The sequence below is a fragment of the Moschus berezovskii genome, chromosome 22 (genome assembly GCF_049115385.1).
Source record: "Moschus berezovskii isolate FMDL1 chromosome 22, NW_MosBer_1.0, whole genome shotgun sequence".
NCBI classification, from domain to species: Eukaryota; Metazoa; Chordata; class Mammalia; order Artiodactyla; family Moschidae; genus Moschus; species Moschus berezovskii.
This window is the reverse complement of record NC_142481.1, coordinates 23558730-23577468: the sequence shown is the minus strand read 5'-3', so window position 1 is coordinate 23577468 and position 18739 is coordinate 23558730. Positions and strand designations below refer to the sequence as shown.

General features: G+C 49.9%; 1 protein-coding gene across 1 annotated transcript in view; it reads right to left on the bottom strand.

Annotated features, from left to right (window-relative positions):
- Positions 1 to 946, bottom strand: part of CALB2 (calbindin 2) — a 28176-nt gene extending 27230 nt beyond the window's left edge. Inside the window, exon 1 of the mRNA XM_055412374.1 lies at positions 799 to 946. Coding sequence (XP_055268349.1) covers positions 799 to 892 — 94 coding nt within the window. The 5' untranslated portion in view covers positions 893 to 946. The remainder of the gene's footprint in view (positions 1 to 798) is intronic.
- Between the last annotated feature and the right edge of the window lie 17793 nt (positions 947 to 18739).

Here is an 18739-nt window from a genome sequence, read left to right as displayed (position 1 = left end):
CAACTTCCAAACGTCATTCAGTCCAGCCCTTGGTTTTTGGTTGGACAGTATCAACATCACACAGACCAGAGGGTCAGTCACTGAGGCATTTAAGATGGTGCCTCCCCTGACCCAGAGAAGGAAGGAGTCACCCAAAGCACCCAGGATTAGCGCTCTGAAAGAATGCACCAGGCTGGCACCCCAAGCTTGCCCCCTACCACACCCACTGCTGCTGTGAGTGGGACCTGCATGCCAGTGAGGGATGGAAAATGGCAGAGGAAGCCCAGGGGATGCTCACTGCCTGGCTGTTCTCTCCAACCTTCCTCATACCAAACAGGCTGGGGAGGCCAAGGGTGTTCCTTCAGCACCCCTCAGCTTGCCCCAGCCCCCGGGACCCCTACTTGGCTAACCTGGTATTCAACAAAAGGGGAACTTGGGGGAAGAAATGAGTGGGCTTCTGAGACCTGTGGCTGCCGCCGCTGAAGGCAGGCTGTTACCTTGAAGGGGAAGGTGGGGGAAGATAAAATGGCAAGGGGAGTCTTGGGGACCCTTGCCAGCACAGACGTCCTGTCTGGGAAAGCCCCAACTTGCCCAGAATGAGGCTGCAAAAGCCGGTGGGCTGTCAGGGGAGAAAAGTTCCTGACAGTTGTTACTGGGCAGCGAGGTGTCTTCCAAACTCAGGACCCCGACCTCAGCAGGTTCTGCGGCCAAAACATGCCCTGGGGGCAATCTAACACCTGCCCACATCATCACTGACCCCTTCCCTCCACTGCAGGTCCCCTGGGGGCGAGCGGGCACACAAGTTGGAGGTTTACTGACCGTCTGCATCGAAGTGCTTCCAGATCTCCAGGAACTGGGTCGCCGTCAGCTCGGCCAGGTGCAGGTAAGGTGGCTGCTGCTGTGGGCCAGCCATGGCGAGCCGCTCAGAGATCTCAGGCAGCACCGCGCTCTCCTTGCGCGCCGGCTCCGCTCCGGCACTCGCCAGGTCCTGCGCGCCACGCTGCCTTTATATACAATCCAGAGGCTGCGCCCGCGCCCCGCAGCCAGCAGAGGGCGCGCGCGCTCAGAGAATCGGCTTGCGTCTCAGCGGGGCGGCGGCCGCCCAGGGGCTCTGCAGGGATTTTCTGGGTGGGGATGCCTGTCTGTGCTGAGACCACTCTGGACCTGGACAGGGAGAAGGCTCTCAAGAGCAAAGGAGAGGTTACCCTTGCCTTCCGTCTCCCACTCTGATTATCTGAGCAGCCACCACGTATCCTCACTAGCAGCGGCAATAATAAATAACTGAAGTAACACCACCACCACCAACAGTAGTGATAATAAACGTTTGACAAATCTTTAGCCCTGGCACTTCGGAGTTCTTATAGGACTCTCTCATGCGTTGTCTTGTCTGACCCTTCCTCAGCAGGAAGACCAGGGACCACTTTTCTGATAGGGGGACTTGAGACTTCAAATGACTTGCCCTGCCCAGCCCTCTTTCCTTGCTATCATGGTCCCTTAATGGCCAAGGCTTGGGGAGAAGCCGAGGTTCTCTAGGCTTTACTGGGGTTGGCTGAAATCAGCGACCTCCACCACCCAGGGAGTGGAGGAGGGGCTTCCACTGATTGCCCTCGCCTGGGTACCTCAGCTCCACCCTCTGATGCCTGCTAACACCTAGGACAGGCCCTGGGGGCTTTCAGGCCCTTGGCCATTATCTAGATACTCCTGTCCCAGGTCTCAGCCACGCACACCTAAGGGGATCATGGGAATCTGAGGCTGGTGGGCCCAGAGGGTCCTAGGAATGATCTCAGAATGCTGGTCTCAGAGAAGATGGAGGCAGCTGCTGAGGATACAGTCCGAGAATATTGACAGGTCTCCCCCAGCTGGGAACTGGGCTCCCTCCCATTCTCCTGGGGGGCCTGAGCCTGGGGGGCTGCTCTGTCCTTGTGAACCATCACCCCCAGAGTGGCAGCGTGTCCCCACCTTTCCCTCCTCTCCCGCTGAGTGACTGAGAAATGAACTGATGCTCATTAGCATGTGCTAATGAGTGTTAGCTGAACCGCCTTCCAAAGGGAGAGCAGAGGCAGGGAGGTGAGAATGAAAAGGAGGTCAGCAGGGGAGAGAGGAATGCCAGGAGGAGTCCGAGGGGCAGGCTGCCCCTCAGGGGAGGGATGCGCCCTGAGTGAGCAGTGCTGAAAGAGGCAACACAATGAAGATTCCAAAACCACTTGTGGTTTTGTTTTTTTTTTTTTTTTGCCGAGCACAAATGTGTTTCCAGTTACTTGCAGGAACAAAGTAAGAGAGAGAAGTTGTCATAAAAAGCTAGCTTTCCAGGCCTGTATGCACCCTGTGCCCCCATGCTGTCTGGTCCAGGGCTGAGGAATTCACCAAAGCCGCTGGGTCTAGGGAGGTAGGATTGTTCAATGGTTAAGAGCAGGCACTCTATAATCAGGCTGCTTGGATCTGAACCCCAGAATAAGCTGTGTGACCTTGGGCAAATTATGTAACCTATCTGTGCTTCAGTTATTCTCTTTTAAAACATGGGAATGTGAGTATCTACTTCGCAAGAATTGTTGCAAGGATTAAATGAGCTCACCCTCCAGCTTCCCTTTGTGGAGATGGAGATCAGCAGCAGTTGACTTGGCAAGAAATTTCTTGGCCAGCATCCCTCCTTGAGGGGGCTAATAGCTTCTAGAGGGGCTGACCGCAGAATGAGACCGAGGATACGCTGAACCAGACTCTTAACGTTACACTGGGCTGCTGGCCCCGTTTGGCTCTGCCACTGTCATCTGGGCTCCTCGGCTCACCTCTTGTGCCCTCCCCTGGCCCAGACAGGGGTGAGAGATCCATCTCAGGTTCTCTAAAGATCCAAACCAGTACCTCTTTGCTGCTTTGGTCTTCTGGCGACAGAGAGTGGAACTCATGCTTCTTACTTTTCAGAACTGCTGAGATGGTGGAAGATGTTGGCCTGACTAGGAAAGGTACTGAGTATGACTGCAGGGTTCCACAGTGGCCTCCAAACCCAGCATTGGGACAGCCCTGCATTGTTCATTTTCGTGCATGCTTGGAGTCTCTTTCTGGGAGGCACATCCCTCATTCCCAGATACAAGCCCAGGAGGGGTGGCAGAGCCCAGGCAAGTCCCTTTGTCCTCAAGGTAAGTCGTGCAGAAACAGTCACATTTAGTAGTTACAAGTCCCTGCTATGGGATTGGAGAATTGTGGGCGCAAAACCTACTTTGAGACCTGTGCTCAGTCGTGTCTGACTCTGTGATCCCATGAACTGTAGCCCACCAGGCTTCTCTGTCCATGGAGTTTTCCAGGCAAGAATACTGGAGTAGGTTTCCATTTCTTCCTCCAGGAGATCTTAGACCTTGGGCAAGATATATAACCTCTCTGATCCTTAGTAGAAATACAAGTCATAATAATACTGGTGGTGCTAAGTTAGTATAAGGTCTAAAAATAATGTACTCAAGGAGTTAGTTAGCAAGAATCCTGGCAGCAATAAGTGCTTACTTAAAAAGTAGATACTATTATTAATATAGAATGTTAGAAATTTTTTCTTGTTGTTCTGAAATAGTAGCTCACAAGGGACTGAGTACCCCACTTGCAAAGCTCCCCTCCAGGAGCCAAACATCTTGTGTTCTGTCTTCTGGGCTGCCCTCTGCTTCCAACCAAAACCATGGGCTGTGAAAGGAGAAGTTGCCTGGGGGAGAGGGAGGAACCTTAGTCTTCAGGGAATACAGCATGTGTGGTTTCTCTGAAGCCACACTCTGTTGGGGAGACTCTAGAAAACTTCTCCAGGTCATGAGGGGTGCCTTCTGTAAGGGGACACTGGCAGGCCCTCCTCTTCCCCGAGCAGAATTCTGGAGTCTGCACATGAAGACAGAACTGGTGCTTTTGTCTGACTTAGAGCTGTCTGAAGGCTCAGGCTGTCCGGTCCTGGCCCTAGAAGGAAGATGGGAGTGATCACACCCCACCCCGTTCCTTCTCTCTGCAGCCCCTGGAGGTCACTGTGGTTTCTGGGAAAGCTGCATGGAGTTGAAAAGGAGGAGCAGAAGCCAGATACTGCTGGTTGATTCTTGGTGTTGAAGGAAGCTAGGGTAGAGCTGAAAACAGCTCCAATAAAACCTTCGTTCTACTTTGCAAGGAGCCCTCAAACTCCCTAGAGACCAACCTACAGTTCCTGAAACCCGAGGCAACCAGATAGCTAAGATCTCCTCCTGGTCCCAGGCCTCCTACTCACTGAGGGAGGAGACATCTCCAAACCAGCCCACCCCTCCTCTCCATGATAAGCCCCAGCCCAAGACTCTCAAGTCTCTCATCCAGTTTGAAGTGGGGGAGGAGGAGAGTTTTGAATAAGAGCAGAGTCTGGAGTTTTAAGCTGGACCTGACCAAGTTTAAATACCTGAACGTGAGAACGGCATGGATCCAGAAATTACTCAGGAATAAGAAAGAGACTCAATGAGCATATTTGAAAGCAGTGACTATAGAAACAAAATTCTTTTTATGTTTATATCTAAATTGAGTCTTGTGATTATTTTGGGGGCATCTGAAGTTCTGCTACTCTTCCAGAATTTCCCCATACAATTTATAACGATGATGAGAGGACCACAAGGATAACTTTCAGTTCAGTTCAGTTCAGTCACTCAGTTGTGACTGACTCTTTGCGACCCCATGAATCACAGCACGCCAGGCCTCCCTGTCCATCACCAACTCCCAGAGTTCACTCAAACTCATGTCCATCGAGTCGGTGATGCCATCCAGCCATCTCATTCTCTGTCGTCCCCTTCTCCTCCTGCCCCCAATCCCTCCCAGCATCAGAGTCTTTTCCAGTGAGTCAACTTGTCGCATGAGGTGGCCAAAGTATTGGAGTTTCAGCTTTAGCATCAGTCCTTCCAATGAACACCCAGGACTGATCTCCTTTAGAAGGGACTGGTTGGATCTCCTTGCAGTCCAAGGGACTCTCAAGAGTCTTCTCCAGCACCACAGTTCAAAAGCATCAATTCTTCGGCGATCAGCTTTCTTCACAGTCCAACTCTCACATCCATACATGACCACTGGAAAAACCATAGCCTTGACTAGACAGACCTTGGTTGGCAAAATAATGTCTCTGCTTTTTAATATACTATCTAGGTTGGTCATAACTTTCCTTCCAAGGAGTAAGCGTCTTTTAATTTCATGGCTGCAGTCACCATCTGCAGTGATTTTGGAGCCCAGAAAAAACAAAGTCTGACACTGTTTCCACTGTTTGCCTTTAGATGACTTTAGAAAGAGAGCTTTACTGTGTCTTGCTTGGTTAAGTCTTCACAGCTATCTTATCAGTGCAAGAATAAATAAAATAAGGAAACCAAAGCTCAGAGAGATTAACACCCAACCATGACCTGGCAGGAGTGGGATATGGGGAACATTCTGGCTTCTCTGGTATATGGAGACCTTGTGGACCAGGTGGCAAGGCCCTGACGTGCTTAGTCACTCATTCATGTCTGACTCTCTGCAACCCCTTGGATTGTAGCCTGCCAGGCTCCTCTGTCCTTGGGATTTCCCAGACAAGAATACTGGAGTGGGTTGCTATTTCCTTCTCCAGGGGATCTGTCTGACCCAGGGATTGAACCCATGTCTCTTGTGTCTCCTGCACTGCACACGGATTCTTTACCGGCTGAGCCATCGGGGAAGCCACTGGGGAAGACAGTATATACAAAATACTTACCATTTTCTGACCACCGGAGCTGCAGGGCACCTCCAGGTGGCAAGGAACCTTGCCATGTCTGCTGTTCCTGAGATGCCCAGGAGCTCAGCTGATGGTTGCTTCCTTCTTCTCCAGAAGGGGCAGACTGGGTACATCCTCCCTTTTGCACCCCCAGGCCACCAGCTGCATTGTGAGTGCTACAGTCCAGTACCAAAGATTGGCAAGAAGTCTTGCCCTCTGCCTCAGACCCCAGACTTGCACCCCCAAGAAGGGAGGGCGGCCTGCTGACTGAAATGGTGAGATGCAGGAGAACAGATGACAAACAACGTTCCAGCCCGTATCCACTGGGCCGAGGTAATTGGCAGAGCTGCTCAGAGCACCTGGTGTTATTTTGGAGAACATCAAAGGAAAAAATCAGAAACCCCTTTTGGTTCCTCCCTCTGCCTGGAAATATTTCTTCCAGATATTACCTCTTTGGTCTTTATAATGGTTAGGCCTGGCTACTGGGGTGCCCGAGAGCTGGCCTTGCTTCCCAGAAAGAAGGATAAAAGGGATGCAGGAGCCAAGCAGTTTCCATGGAAACGGATCAGGTGGAAGGAGAAAAGAGTCCAGAGGAACCCAGAGGTGGGAGCAGGACTTTTGAGTAAATTTGGTCTGAAGCCAGAGAATCTGTGGACAAAATACTTCCCTCTAAACCAAGGATTTGGATAGCAATACGAAGTGGAATGACAGTAGCTGGGACAGTTGAGTGACACCCTCCCCCAACAGGCAGGGACACAGAAGAGGCTGAGAGCTTTGGCTTCAAGATCCCCAAGGCCCCTTTTAACTCTTGGTTTTACTGCTAATCAGCAACTCTGCCACGTGATGGCCATGTGACCCTGGGCAAGGCTTCTAACCTCTCTGTGCTTTCCTTTCCTCGTTGGTAAAGTAAGGATAATTCTAACAACTTCCTCACTGAGCTTTCTGAACATTAAGAGTTGGAATGTACGTAAAGAATGGCATAGGGCCTGGGACATAAGGAACACTCCAGTGTTGTTATTATAGGTGAGGAAACTGAAAGCAGATGCTTGGGGGTCTCATCGAGTCAGTGCAGCCCACTGCTTGGCCAAAGTGCAATCAAAGATAGGCAGTAAGAGATCCCATTCCAGAACGAGAAGGAGCTATTAGAAGGGATGCCCTCTCTATGGCAGACAGACTGGTATGCAGCTGTGAGGTCTGGAATTGCTGCAGCCATCTTGACACCATGAGCTAAGAGTCTAGAGTGGCCCAGGTTGGGGAAGGGCATGGAGTGGGGGTGAAGACCAATGACAAAAGGCAAGGCAGAGAAACTGCAAGAAATTGGATCGTGTGTAACATCATTTGAGTTGCTGGATTAAACTGAACCTGAAGCATCTTGGCCTTTTCAGTTATATTAATTGATATATACCCATTGATGTTTAAACCCATTTATGTTAGATTTTCTTTCATTTGTAAACAAAAAAGCTTAGCTGGTAATCCAAGAAGAGGACAGTTTTTCTCATGAGACCTGGACCTGGGAAACCTCCAGGGACCGCGGCCCCTCTCTTTCATTTTATCTTATGGCAGCAAGCCACTCCTGCCAGGGTACTGTCTCACAGTCAGCACAGTTCCTCCGGGTTCTTCTGTCCCACAGCACATGTCCTCATCACTTTGCCTTTCGTTGCCTATCATACCCACCTGGTCTCCACTTGTTCTCAAGAGTCACATCTTCCATTTCCCTTAGCGGCCTGGGTCTCTCAGTTTCCCTTTCCTAAATGCCCAAGAGAAGAATCTGATTGGTGTAGTTCACTTTTTTATATCAAGTCATTCATATCATAGGTTACTGCCCAGCTGTGGGTGACACCCACCCCTTGATCCCATTAGCTATGGATCGAGTCAGAAGAGGGTGAGGGGAGTCGAGGCGTGAAGCAGTACAGAGCAAGGGCTATTGATCTTAGAGGGAGCTGTGGGCACAGTGGCATTAATGAACACTTCTAGGCTTGTGTGCTCAATGTGGAAAACTCAAACATGCAGTGGGATGTGTTTGCAGTAAACCTGCATGTAAAACACTCTGACCAATGAATCCAAATGTAAAAAAGCCCAGAGAGAGGGTGTCATCTAAAACAGGGGTTGGCAGACTTTTTTTGGTAAAGGGCCATATAGTAATATTTTTGGCTTTGCAGGCCACAGAGTTATCTGTCTCAGCTACTCTGCACAAAAACAGCCAAGGATGATATGTAAACAAACATGGCTCCATTTCATGTGGCCTGTGGGACATAGATCGCTGATCCCTGAATGAATGAATCCTAGGCTTTCTCTAACTTCTTAAAGCCCCAGTTTCTTCTTCGATGAAATAGGGACACTAATAGAATCTCCAGAGAAGAATAGTAGTGATTCAGTAAAATGAGGCACGTAAATTACTCTGCACAGTGTTTGGCACAGAGTAGATAGATATTGGCTGCATTTATTCTCTTTATCACTGGGTGGGACCTCAGAATAACTGGATTCTGTTTATTTATTGGCTGTGGGTCTTCGTTTCTGCGAGAGGGCTACGCTCCAGTTGTGGTGCTCAGGCATCTCGCGGCTGTGACTTCTCTTGATGCGGAACATGGGCCCTAAATGTGCAGGCTTCAGTAGCTGGGGTGCACGGGCTTAGTTCTCAGCGGCATGTGGACTCTTCCCAGACCAGGGACCCAACCTGTGTGAATTGGCAGACAGATTCTTAACCCCTAGGCCACTGAGAAAGCGCCGTAACTGGATTCTAGATCCACTAGTTTGCTTTATGAATCTACAAGAGTCTCTTCATCTTCTCTGACCCGATAATGCCTCCCGCTAGAAGGTCACAGGTCACAGATCTAAAGGACCGGGGTGAAGGAGCTGGAGAGAGACAAGGCCCGGGAGGAGCGCAGGGGGAAATGTAGGAGCTGGAGAGAGACAAGGCCCGGGAGGAGCGCAGGGGGAAATGTAGGAGCTGGAGAGAGACAAGGCCCGGGAGGAGCGCAGGGGGAAATGTAGGAGCTGGAGAGAGACAAGGCTCGGGAGGAGCGCAGGGGGAAATGTAGGAGCTGGAGAGAGACAAGGCTCGGGAGGAGCGCAGGGGGAAATGTAGGAGCTGGAGAGAGACAAGGCCCGGGAGGAGCGCAGGGGGAAATGTAGGAGCTGGAGAGAGACAAGGCCCGGGAGGAGCGCAGGGGGAAATGTAGGAGCTGGAGAGAGACAAGGCTCGGGAGGAGCGCAGGGGGAAATGTAGCTGCACATGAATCTGAGCTGCAGGGCCTCCGGGTGAGGCTGGTTTGGCCTTTGTTTGGGGACCCGGCCAGGAACCCTGGGCTTGCTGTGCAAACAGACCTGCTCTATTTCCTGATGAAGGGGACTTCCTGATGACTGTGAATTTGGATCCTTTCTCTAAGGATACATACAGAGTGCCTATGGGAGCAGGGTCCCACTTCCAGGACTTTCCAGGATGTAGCAGGGAGTTGGAGTGAAATGCTGAAAGCCAAGGGATGCCTTCTGTTTATTCATAAGCTCATTTAAAATCAGAACTGTTCATGCTCTCGAAAATATATTTAATAAGCCCCAGCTTTGTGCCAGGCACTGTAGTAGGCCCTAAGGATTCACTGGTTAGAAAAACAGAAATAGTCCCTTCTCTCAGGAGTGTCAATTCAAATGGGAGAGACAGCTATTGATCAAACTATACAATGGAATGTAGAAGTGCAGACTGTAAGAGCAGTCCCTGAAATATCTAGTGTTTAAAAGAAGTCATTCTGAGAGGGAGTTAGCTGAGAAGGGAGGTGGGGAGCATTCCTGGGATTTGAACCCTGTGTTCCGTGGTGGAGGAACTGTAAGACCAGTGGATTTGGAGCACAGCGGGTGTGGGGTGTGTGGTGGGGAAGACCCTGGAGAGGTAGGCATTGGCCAGGTTCCATCTCCAGGGGAGATCCCTGGAGAAGGGCCCTGGTGAGACAGGTTAGCAGCTGTGAGGTGGGAGCCCTGGTTAGTGAAGGGGGTGGATGGGGACCCAGCAGCGGCTGCTGCACCCCTGACAGGACAGGCATATCGGAGCCATCTAGGCAGTAGCAGACCAGGCCAGCCACTCAGGAGCAGCAGCCAGCAGGGAGGACCCAGTGTTCCTCCGAACGATGTCCACCCCTCACTGCTAGTTATCTAGTTATCACCGCCCTCCCTCACCCTCAGACGCTGCCCTGGAGATGGAGGTGAGGAGAGGATGGCAAAGACTGAACGTTCTCCAGAGGAAACCAACTCCTTCAGAAGCACCCTTCTGAGCAAAACAGCAGGGTGGTTCCATAAACTGGCAATTTTAAAGTGTGTTCCCCCATTCCTGCTCCCACTGCCAGGCAGAGCAAAGGCATTTGAGGAAGACTGAACAAGTTATGGGATCCAGAGAAACTGTTTTTTCCCTGCGCATCTATCTGAGAGATTTGCGGCCTTAGCACACACAGTCCTTCCTTGTCACCCTCACTAGAATGGAGGTGAGGACGCTGTCTGTTTCGTTCATCAATTTTCTGCAGTGCTTAGTACAGTGTGTGGCCTGTATACGCTCAATGAATAAGTGCTGAGAGATGAATGAACGAATGGAAGGCAGCACGGAGGAAGAGATAAATCTACTTAGAGACCCACAACCCTCTGAAAGCCCTAGAAGCAACCCCTTGTACCAACGTGGCCAGTGTGGCTCCTGGTGATCAAGTGCCAGGCAGCAGGCCTCAGCAGGTCACCTTCGAGAGGGCAGCTGCTCACCCTGCTAGGGCTGAAGCACTTTCTGGGGAGGAGGAGCCGCCTGCTCTTGTCCTCTCCCTCATTCGTTAATCCCCAGACCTGGCTCATAGCTGCTCCCCACCCATCACATCAGTGGCGATCCCCTTAGAGGCAGAACACAGGATGGGGCTCTGGGGAGAAGACTCAGGCTGGAAGGATCTCACTGGGCGCTTCCTGGAAACTTCAGCTCCAGCTGTGATTCCTGATGGTCTCAAACAGGAGCCAGAGCCCGGGCCAAGCACTGCCCAGCCAGTGCTGGATGGTGACAGAGGAGGAGGTCCAAGAGGAAGGCAGGAAGAGGAGGAGAAAGGGGAGGGGAAGGAAGGAGTGTGGTTTTCCAGGAGTCACAGAGACGGATAGGTTGGGGCCTCCAGGGTCACTTGCCCAGAGTACATGCCAGTTGTGTCCTGCTGAGGACCCTATTAACTCTGGGACTATGCTCCCTGGCTGCTGTGAGTGTTGACTGCTAGGGCTCAAAGCTGCTCCATTATCTGAAGAATTGCCACCTTGCCCAGAGATGTTCCCCCATCCCCACTGGGGGACAACCCATGATCAATGACTGACAGATACAGGGTATCTCATCTTGCCTCAAGATGAGAGAACTTTGTGGTCCATCCCAGCTCCACTGGGGAGCAGACTGAGGCCAGACTTCAGCTGAACCTGTACCTTCTCCCGTTGCTCCTCAGGGTTCCTTCTGGGCACCTCCCTCAATAACTCACTTGCACAGAATCCCTGTTGCAGGCTCTGCTTTTAAGTCAGACCTCAGACACACTCTCAGAATAAGATGACAAAGATTTCTCTCTCACCATTCCTTGAAAGGCCCCACTCTTTAGTCTAGGACGCCGGTTTCTGATGCTATCTAGAAATGCGTGTTTTCACAAGAAGGCAGGATATTTCCAACACATCAAAGGTTCTAACAAAGGGTTTTACCACTGCCATCCATCAGCTGCATGAACTTGGACCAAGACTCGAACTTCTCATGGTTCACATTTCTTCATCTGAGGAATTGGGATCATGACACAACCTTGGAGAGGGGCTGTGAGGTAGAGAGGATCAGGGGAGCCGGCAACAGAGAAACCGGCTCTAGAGTCAGATAGAACCGCCCCCACCACCAGCTCCGTGCCTTGGGTGTGCTGTTAACACCGCTCTTCTCCGTTTTCTCATCCATAAGATAACAGTGGTATTGGTACTAAAGCCATAGGTTCCTGAGAGCCCTAAGTACTTGCCAAGCACTTACAACAGAGCCTGGTCCATCCAGGGAATATTAGCCATAGAAGGTTTATATGGCACCTGCCCAGACCGAGTACCCAGTCCACAGTGAGTATTGTTTGCTGTTTTAGTAGTAGGGGTGGTCTGTCTAAAGTCAGATGCGATAACAACAGCAGATACCTTTGGTAGTTTGGGAGAGGCACCTAAAGAGTGGCCCATAGTGTGGCAGATGGAACCCTTAGGACTTGACAACATCAGAGGTGGGCCGAAAGGCAGATGGAGCCCACCCCCATCAGCTGGCATGAACCTGAGGCCGCTGTTCGTCAGCAGCCTGCCGCCGGTGGCTTGCCGGCATGCCAGCCCATTTGTCACCCTGTCATCTCTTCTACACTTGAAAGCAGATCCTCAGGGATCACAGACAAATCATGCCAAACAAGGAGCTGATATTTTTTTTCTCAAGGGCTGGAGAGGGGAGGCAAGGATGGTGAGCAGCAAAGAATGACCACGGGCTCGTCCTTGCGGAGAGGACGGTTTGACAAAATGGAAAAGGTGCAAATTCTGTCTTCCGCGAAGGACAAGGGGCAGCGAGCTACAGCTCTCAGGCAAAAGCCAGCCACTGCCCATGTTTGCCTGGCCTGCAGGCTAAGAATGGTGTTTACATTGTAAGTGATGGGAAAAAGTTAAAGAATATTTTATGAAAATGATACGAAATTCAAGTTTCAGCGTCTGTAAGTAAGGTTTTACTGGGACACAGCCATGCCTGCCACTGCATTCACTTACATAATGTCTGTGGCTGCCTTCATGCTGCCATGGCAGAGTCCAGTGATCACAGCAGATATTCTGTGGCCAGAAAAGCTGAAAACGTTTACTGTCTGGTCCTTTTCAGAAAAAGTTGGCTGACTTCTGACTCAGAGCACCAGGCTAGATAGAAGAGAATGATGCTTCACTCTTGCTTACATTTGCTTGCCCTCCATGATTTCATCTCTTTTCAATAACCTTTCCCTTCAAACGCTTGGTATTTTCTTAACGCCTGGCTAAGGCGGAAGGAAGAATCTGATTAATAAATTCACACTAAGGTGTTGGTGACTTAATGTATTGCACCCTCCTTCTCCCAGGAGATTGGACTGAAGGAGTAAGTCTTTGAGTGGTGGAATTTGGGAACTGTTGACCCTGTGTGTGTGTGTGTCTGTGTGTGTATCTGTGTGTGTGAGAGAGAGAAGGAGTTAGGGAAAGAGAGGGGGAGAGGGAGAAAAATGAGTAATGACAAGGATGACAGCTGTAGAGCCCTGGCCCCAAGGGTATAATAGATTGATAACTTTCTTGGGAAGGGCCTACCTGGGAATGAGCATTGAGAGCCCCCATTCGTGGTCCCCAGAACTTCTGAGGCAGGTTAGAGAAGGTGCAATGCTTCTGATGTGAACTTTCAACCCAGATGGTCCAAGGTGTCTTTGATGACCGGATGGTACTGGGAGTCTGTGAACAAGTCAGGGCAGTGGGGGCACCACCTCCCCTCAGGTGCTGCCCAGGAGGTCAGACCCCCACAGCACGGCCCAGGGACAGGTGACAGCTGGCTCTGTGCATGTGTTGGCCTTGGCACTTGCTCTGCGGGCTCTGGTGCCCTGGGTACCAGATGCTTGCCTTTATGCAGAGGCATACTTTTGTTCTCCTTTTCTCTCTGCTGCCTGGATCTGAAGGTCAGTCACAGCCAGAGGGCAGGGTCAGTGCAGTTTGGCTACCGCTGCTCAGCTATCCCGCAGACTGCGGACTCAGCCACCCTGACTTCAGGCTCTGAGTGGCTGGTTTCACCCAGCCTGTCGCCTCTGGTTTCTCCTACCAGAGCCAGGGAGAGCTTTCTGAAATGCTCACTGGTATGGGCTGAATTCTGTCCCCACCCCAATTCACATGTTGATATTTGAACCCCCAGCACCTTAGACTGGGACTCTGTCTGGGGATAGGAACTTTGAAGAGGTAATTAAGTTAAAACGAGGCCCTTGGAGCGGGCTCTAATCCAGCCTGAGTAGTGTCTTTCTAAGAAGAGAAAATTTGGACAGAGAGAGAAAGACCGAGGATGTTCAGAGGATAGACCATGTGAGGACACAGTGGGTTTTCTGTGGGGTTTTCTCATGGCATCCCTGGAAAACTAACACCCCAGCCGAACTACAGAGCTCCCTGTTTGAAATCTGCATCGGCTGTCCATTCTCTCAGATCTGTTCTCTCTGTGGCCTCCGTGCCCTGGTCTCATCTTCCACTGCCCCCAACTCAGCCTTCATCCACCCCCACCAAAGTCCTTGCAGTTGCCAGAGTGTGTGTTGTTCCCTGCAGGCCAAGCCCTTGCATGTGTTGTGTTCTGAGTTGGAAAGCTTGTTCCCCAATCTGGCAACTCCCATCTCTCCTTCAAGACTCCTTCCCAGGGTCACCTCCTCCCACCTCTGTGATGGGACCACTAAGCAGGGCTCTGGTGGAAGTTATATGCTAGATCCCCTGGCGACCCATCATCTAGACTAGTTTTGTTCATCTCGGTGGCCCCAGAACTCAGCTCACGACCAGACCTGGGATACAGAAGCACCTCTTTGTGAGTGCTTCCTCCGTGGTGGGTGATGGACTGAGCATCCCACCTGGATGACATCATCTAACTCTCAGCTACAACGTGAGCATCATGTACTTACACCTCCTACCACTGCACCAAGTAGTCAACATTGAAATGTACCCAGAGTGCTTGACACAGTGCCCTGTGCCTGGGATTGCTTCTGTGGGCTTTGCTTCAGCTCACACCTGCTCCCTTCCTCAGGGACCATCTGAACCACACCACGGTCAAGGGAAATGCTCATGCGGGGCTCAAACCAGGCTGGGGCTTTACCTGAAGTCATGCCCTGGCTTGGCCTCCTTCCCTCCCCTGTCCTGCTCCTTCCACCCCTGTACTGGTTCCTCCTGGCAGCATTCCCTTGATAAATCACTTTCCCCAAATCTTTTTCCCACTTCTGGGAGATTCTAATGAAAGATGGGGTCAGCAAACTTTTTCCATAAAGGGTGAGATAATAAATACTTAATGGCCCTATAGTCTGTCATAGTCACTCACTTCTGCTGTCCTAGTTCAAAAGTACCCATAGGCATTCCATGAATGAATGTGCCTGGTTGTGCTCCAATAAAACTTTATTTAAAGAAATAGCACGTGGGCTGTATTTAGTCTGGGGGCCATGGTCTGCTGACCTTAGACTAAAGACAACAGACTTGGAAGCTTGGCGCTCTGTCACATCCTCATTTTTTTTTTTTTCCAGAGAGAGTTTATTTTTATTTTTTGGCTGTGCCACTCGGCTTGTAGGATCTTAGTTCCCTGACCAGGGATTGAACCCACACCTCCTGTATTGGAAGCACAGAGTCTTAAGCACTGGACCGCCAGGGAATTCCACACATCCTCATTTTTATAGACATAAAAACTGAGGTGCAGAGAAGTTAAGTAGCCTGCTCAAGGTTACATGCTGGTGAGTGGCAGGGCCCGCAGCCTGGCTCTGAAGCTTGTATACTAAACTGCTCCCTGAAACCGGGGGCTGGTGGGCGCAAGGCAAGTGCCTTCCAGGGTGAAGGAAACAGGATGCAAGTGAGAAAGTTCTGTTTGGCTTCACTCCCTCCATCTCTAGAAGGAACAGTAGCAAACATCCCTGGGGTGAGGGTTGGGTGATGTGTCTCCTCTAAAGTTCTGGGCGATTTCTACTAAATCATTAATTGTTTCATTTGCCTTCCTAAAGCACTGGGTGGACTGAGCAGGACTCCTGAATCCTTTGTGAAACTATGAGGTGGAAAGATTTTAAAAATAGCACCAGATTTTTTGACAAGTGAAGTGTTAATTACCCTGTCAATCCAGCACCCTGGCCCGAGTGCTGCCACCGCTGTCTGCCCGTGGGCTTGGAGCTCTCCCCCAGCTTTGAATCCTGAAGCCTTTGTTGGGGAGTGATGTGAGGCTGTCACTGCGGCCCGAATTTTCTAGTCAGGTCTGGGAGCCGCATCATAATAACAGCCTCCAACCTGAATGTGATTCTGATGGGGGTGTGGCAGATTCTTGCTTTCTATACACTCCAGGGAATAGGGTGGAGGCTTGAGGAGCCCAGGTTGGTCCCACCCAGTGTCGACCAGCCCAGGAAGCTTTCTGGCTAGCTTTCTGTGTGTTTGTGTGTATGTAAACTTTTCCTGAGCAAAAATATTTTATATTCATTGTAGTAAAAGCTGCTAAACAAAAAGAAAAACCACCCACAATCCTATCCCCTGGGTTAGTGATTTATCAACATTTTGGTTTAATTCTTTCCAGTCTTTTGCTTATACTTATAACATTATTTATTTATTACAAAAATAGGATCCTACTGTGCAAATGGCTTTGTTTCAAAGACATAGTTTGACCATCTTTCCACATCATTGCATATTCTTCCACAATGTCTTTTAAAATGGCCAAGCATGAGATAATTTGCGTGCATGCATCCTAACTTTATTTACCAATTCCCGCTTACTAGGGAAAAGGTGTCGTTTCCAGTTAGTTTGCTTGTATAAATAAAGTAGTTAAGTCTTTGTTCATCTTTGATGATCCCCTTATAGTTTTAGGTGTGGAACCACTGGGGCTTTGGGTAACATGGAAGAGGCTGGAGTCTTATTAATCTGTTCTTAGTTACCTACAGTTTCTAAGGGAGCAACTGGGGTATGTGTTTTAGATTGAACAGTTGGGTTTGATTCCCAGCTCTGTCTGGAAAAGATTTGAGACCCTATGTGTATATTACTTAACCTCAGTTTCTCTGTCTGTAATGTCTGAACAAGAGTGCTCGACTTTTTTGTGTCACAGTTAAATAAAGATCTGATTCTCGTTCATTGATCTGGCCTGGTCCCCTCACTGTTCAGTTCTCTCAGGTCTTGGTTCAGATGAGAAGAGTGTGAACTGTTTATTTTCTAGATGCAGTTTTAATGAGGTGATTCAGTTCCTCTTTTTTCATGCTCCTTTCTGACCATCCACTGTCCATCACTCTCTCTCTCTTTACTGGGTATGTTTCTTAAACCACTATGTTTTCTTGACATATGACATGTCTATTTTCTTTTGTCTATCTCTTCCCCCATCCTGAGAATATAAGTTCCTGGAGGGCTAGGAGTTTCTTTGTTCGTGACCATGTCCCCAGTATCTGAATTACATTGTTTGCTTTATGGAAGGTGCTCAAACATAATTTTTGGGATGACCGAATTTTGCATTTTAAAGTACTGAGTACAGTGCCAAGCCCGAATTGATGTACAGTAAATTGTTACTTATCTCTGAGGAGAGCTGAATGGAATGAACGAGAAGATGAAAAGGTATGCTCCAGGCATCGAAGCAGTGGTGATGCTCTGAGGAGACCGGAGGCGGGAGGTAGGAGGGATATCCTGGTAACAGGCAGCCCTTGGTGGGACAGGAGTTGGGGCTGGCTGGGGTGATGGGCATCGGGAAGGTGTAACCATCTTACCTGCAGTGTCCTGTCAGAGCCCTTCTTCTCAGGGACACTGGCCCTCCTTGCCCAGGTGCAGAGCCACCTCTCAGTTCATCTCTTCCTTTGCTGTTTGGCTGTCAGGGGGAGTTGAGTAGCTGGAAGCCCATGGAAAACCAAGGGACTCTTCCCTTCCTCCCTCGCCTTCTTCTTCTACATTTCTCCTCCTCTCTTTCACCCTCAGTCTCCACACTACACACAGCTGCGTTGAACCGCTTCCTGCACCCCGAGTGCTCTCTCCCATCCCTGGGTTTTTGCATATGCTGTTCACTCTGCCTGGAGCAGCTTTCTTTCCTTCTGCCCATTTGTTCCCTCCATCACAGCTAACTTTTGCCCACCCTTCAAGACTCAGCTTAGGTTTTGCCTGGAAAGGACCCAGCACCCCTTCTCCCAGTCTGGTGCCTCCCTGCCCCCACGCTTCTGTTCTCCTTGCTTTTCTCGCACTGCGCTATAACTGTTTTCTTATTGGCCTCCCCGACTACACTGCCTTAGTGAACACAGCATTGCTCACCATTTATCCCCAGTGCCTTGTTCAACACAGAGAAAGTGTTCAGTACTGTTGAGTGAGTGGATTACTAATAAAATAGGCACACAGAGTCGGACATGACTGAAGTGACTTAGCAGCAGCAGCAGCAGCAGCAAGTATCAGCAGGGGACATCTCTTGGGTGAGGATGCCTGTTTACAGTCACGAGGTTAATTGATGCCAGGGCCTGGAGTCTCAGGTTTTTCTCCCAGGCTGTTACTGAATTGGGGTTTGGGTCCGTTTGTCTGATGTGAAGCAAAGCCAGTCTACTGACACCAGGTTGTGATGAAAGAAAGTACCGTGTTTATTGCAGGGTGCCAATCTAGGAGAATGAGCAGCTAGTGCTCAAAAAACTTGACTCCCCAACAGCTTTCAGGGAAAGCTTTTTAAAAGCAACATAGAGGTGTGGGTTGCAGGGTGTCTGACCAGCTTGTGGACATTCTTCTGGTTGGTTGGTGGTGAGATAGCAAAGGTGATGTTTGAGGGATCAACATCATCAACTTTCTGGTCCCAGCTGGTCTAAGGTCTGTGTGCTTGTGATTAGCAGTTTTCATTTGGTGGGAGTCTGGTTTCTGTAAAAACAACTTAGGAGTGTGCATCAAACGTTGTTATCTGTGTCTGTCAGGGAGGAAATAACGGTCCTGTGACTGCTATATGGCTGATCTATTGTTTAAATTATTACCAGTTTCCTAGTCCAATAGCTATACTTGTTACAACATGTTCACACTTTCCTAATCATTGATTCAGACTTTTGAGAGAGCCGGAAGCCTTCACATTTACAGAAACTGGCTACTTAAAGAGATGGGGGACTTGGAATATCTGTATACCAGAGAGGATCCTGAAGGGCTCTGCTTGGTTCCCACGCTGGTGCTTCCGCGGTTTCTGGATGAAGCATCCTTGTGTGTCTGGGAGAGTGACATTCTCTGCTAGGTGTGCTGGTCCTATTAGATTCAAACGCTTTGGCCAGTTTCTATAAATGTGAACATTTGAATCAGGCAGCAGCTGCCATGGTAACTGGGTGAATCTTAGAACTTGGGGACTAGAGCAGACAAGAGATCAGATAACTTTTAAGGGCCTCTTTTTGAATCGTGCTGGTGTTTGGAAGC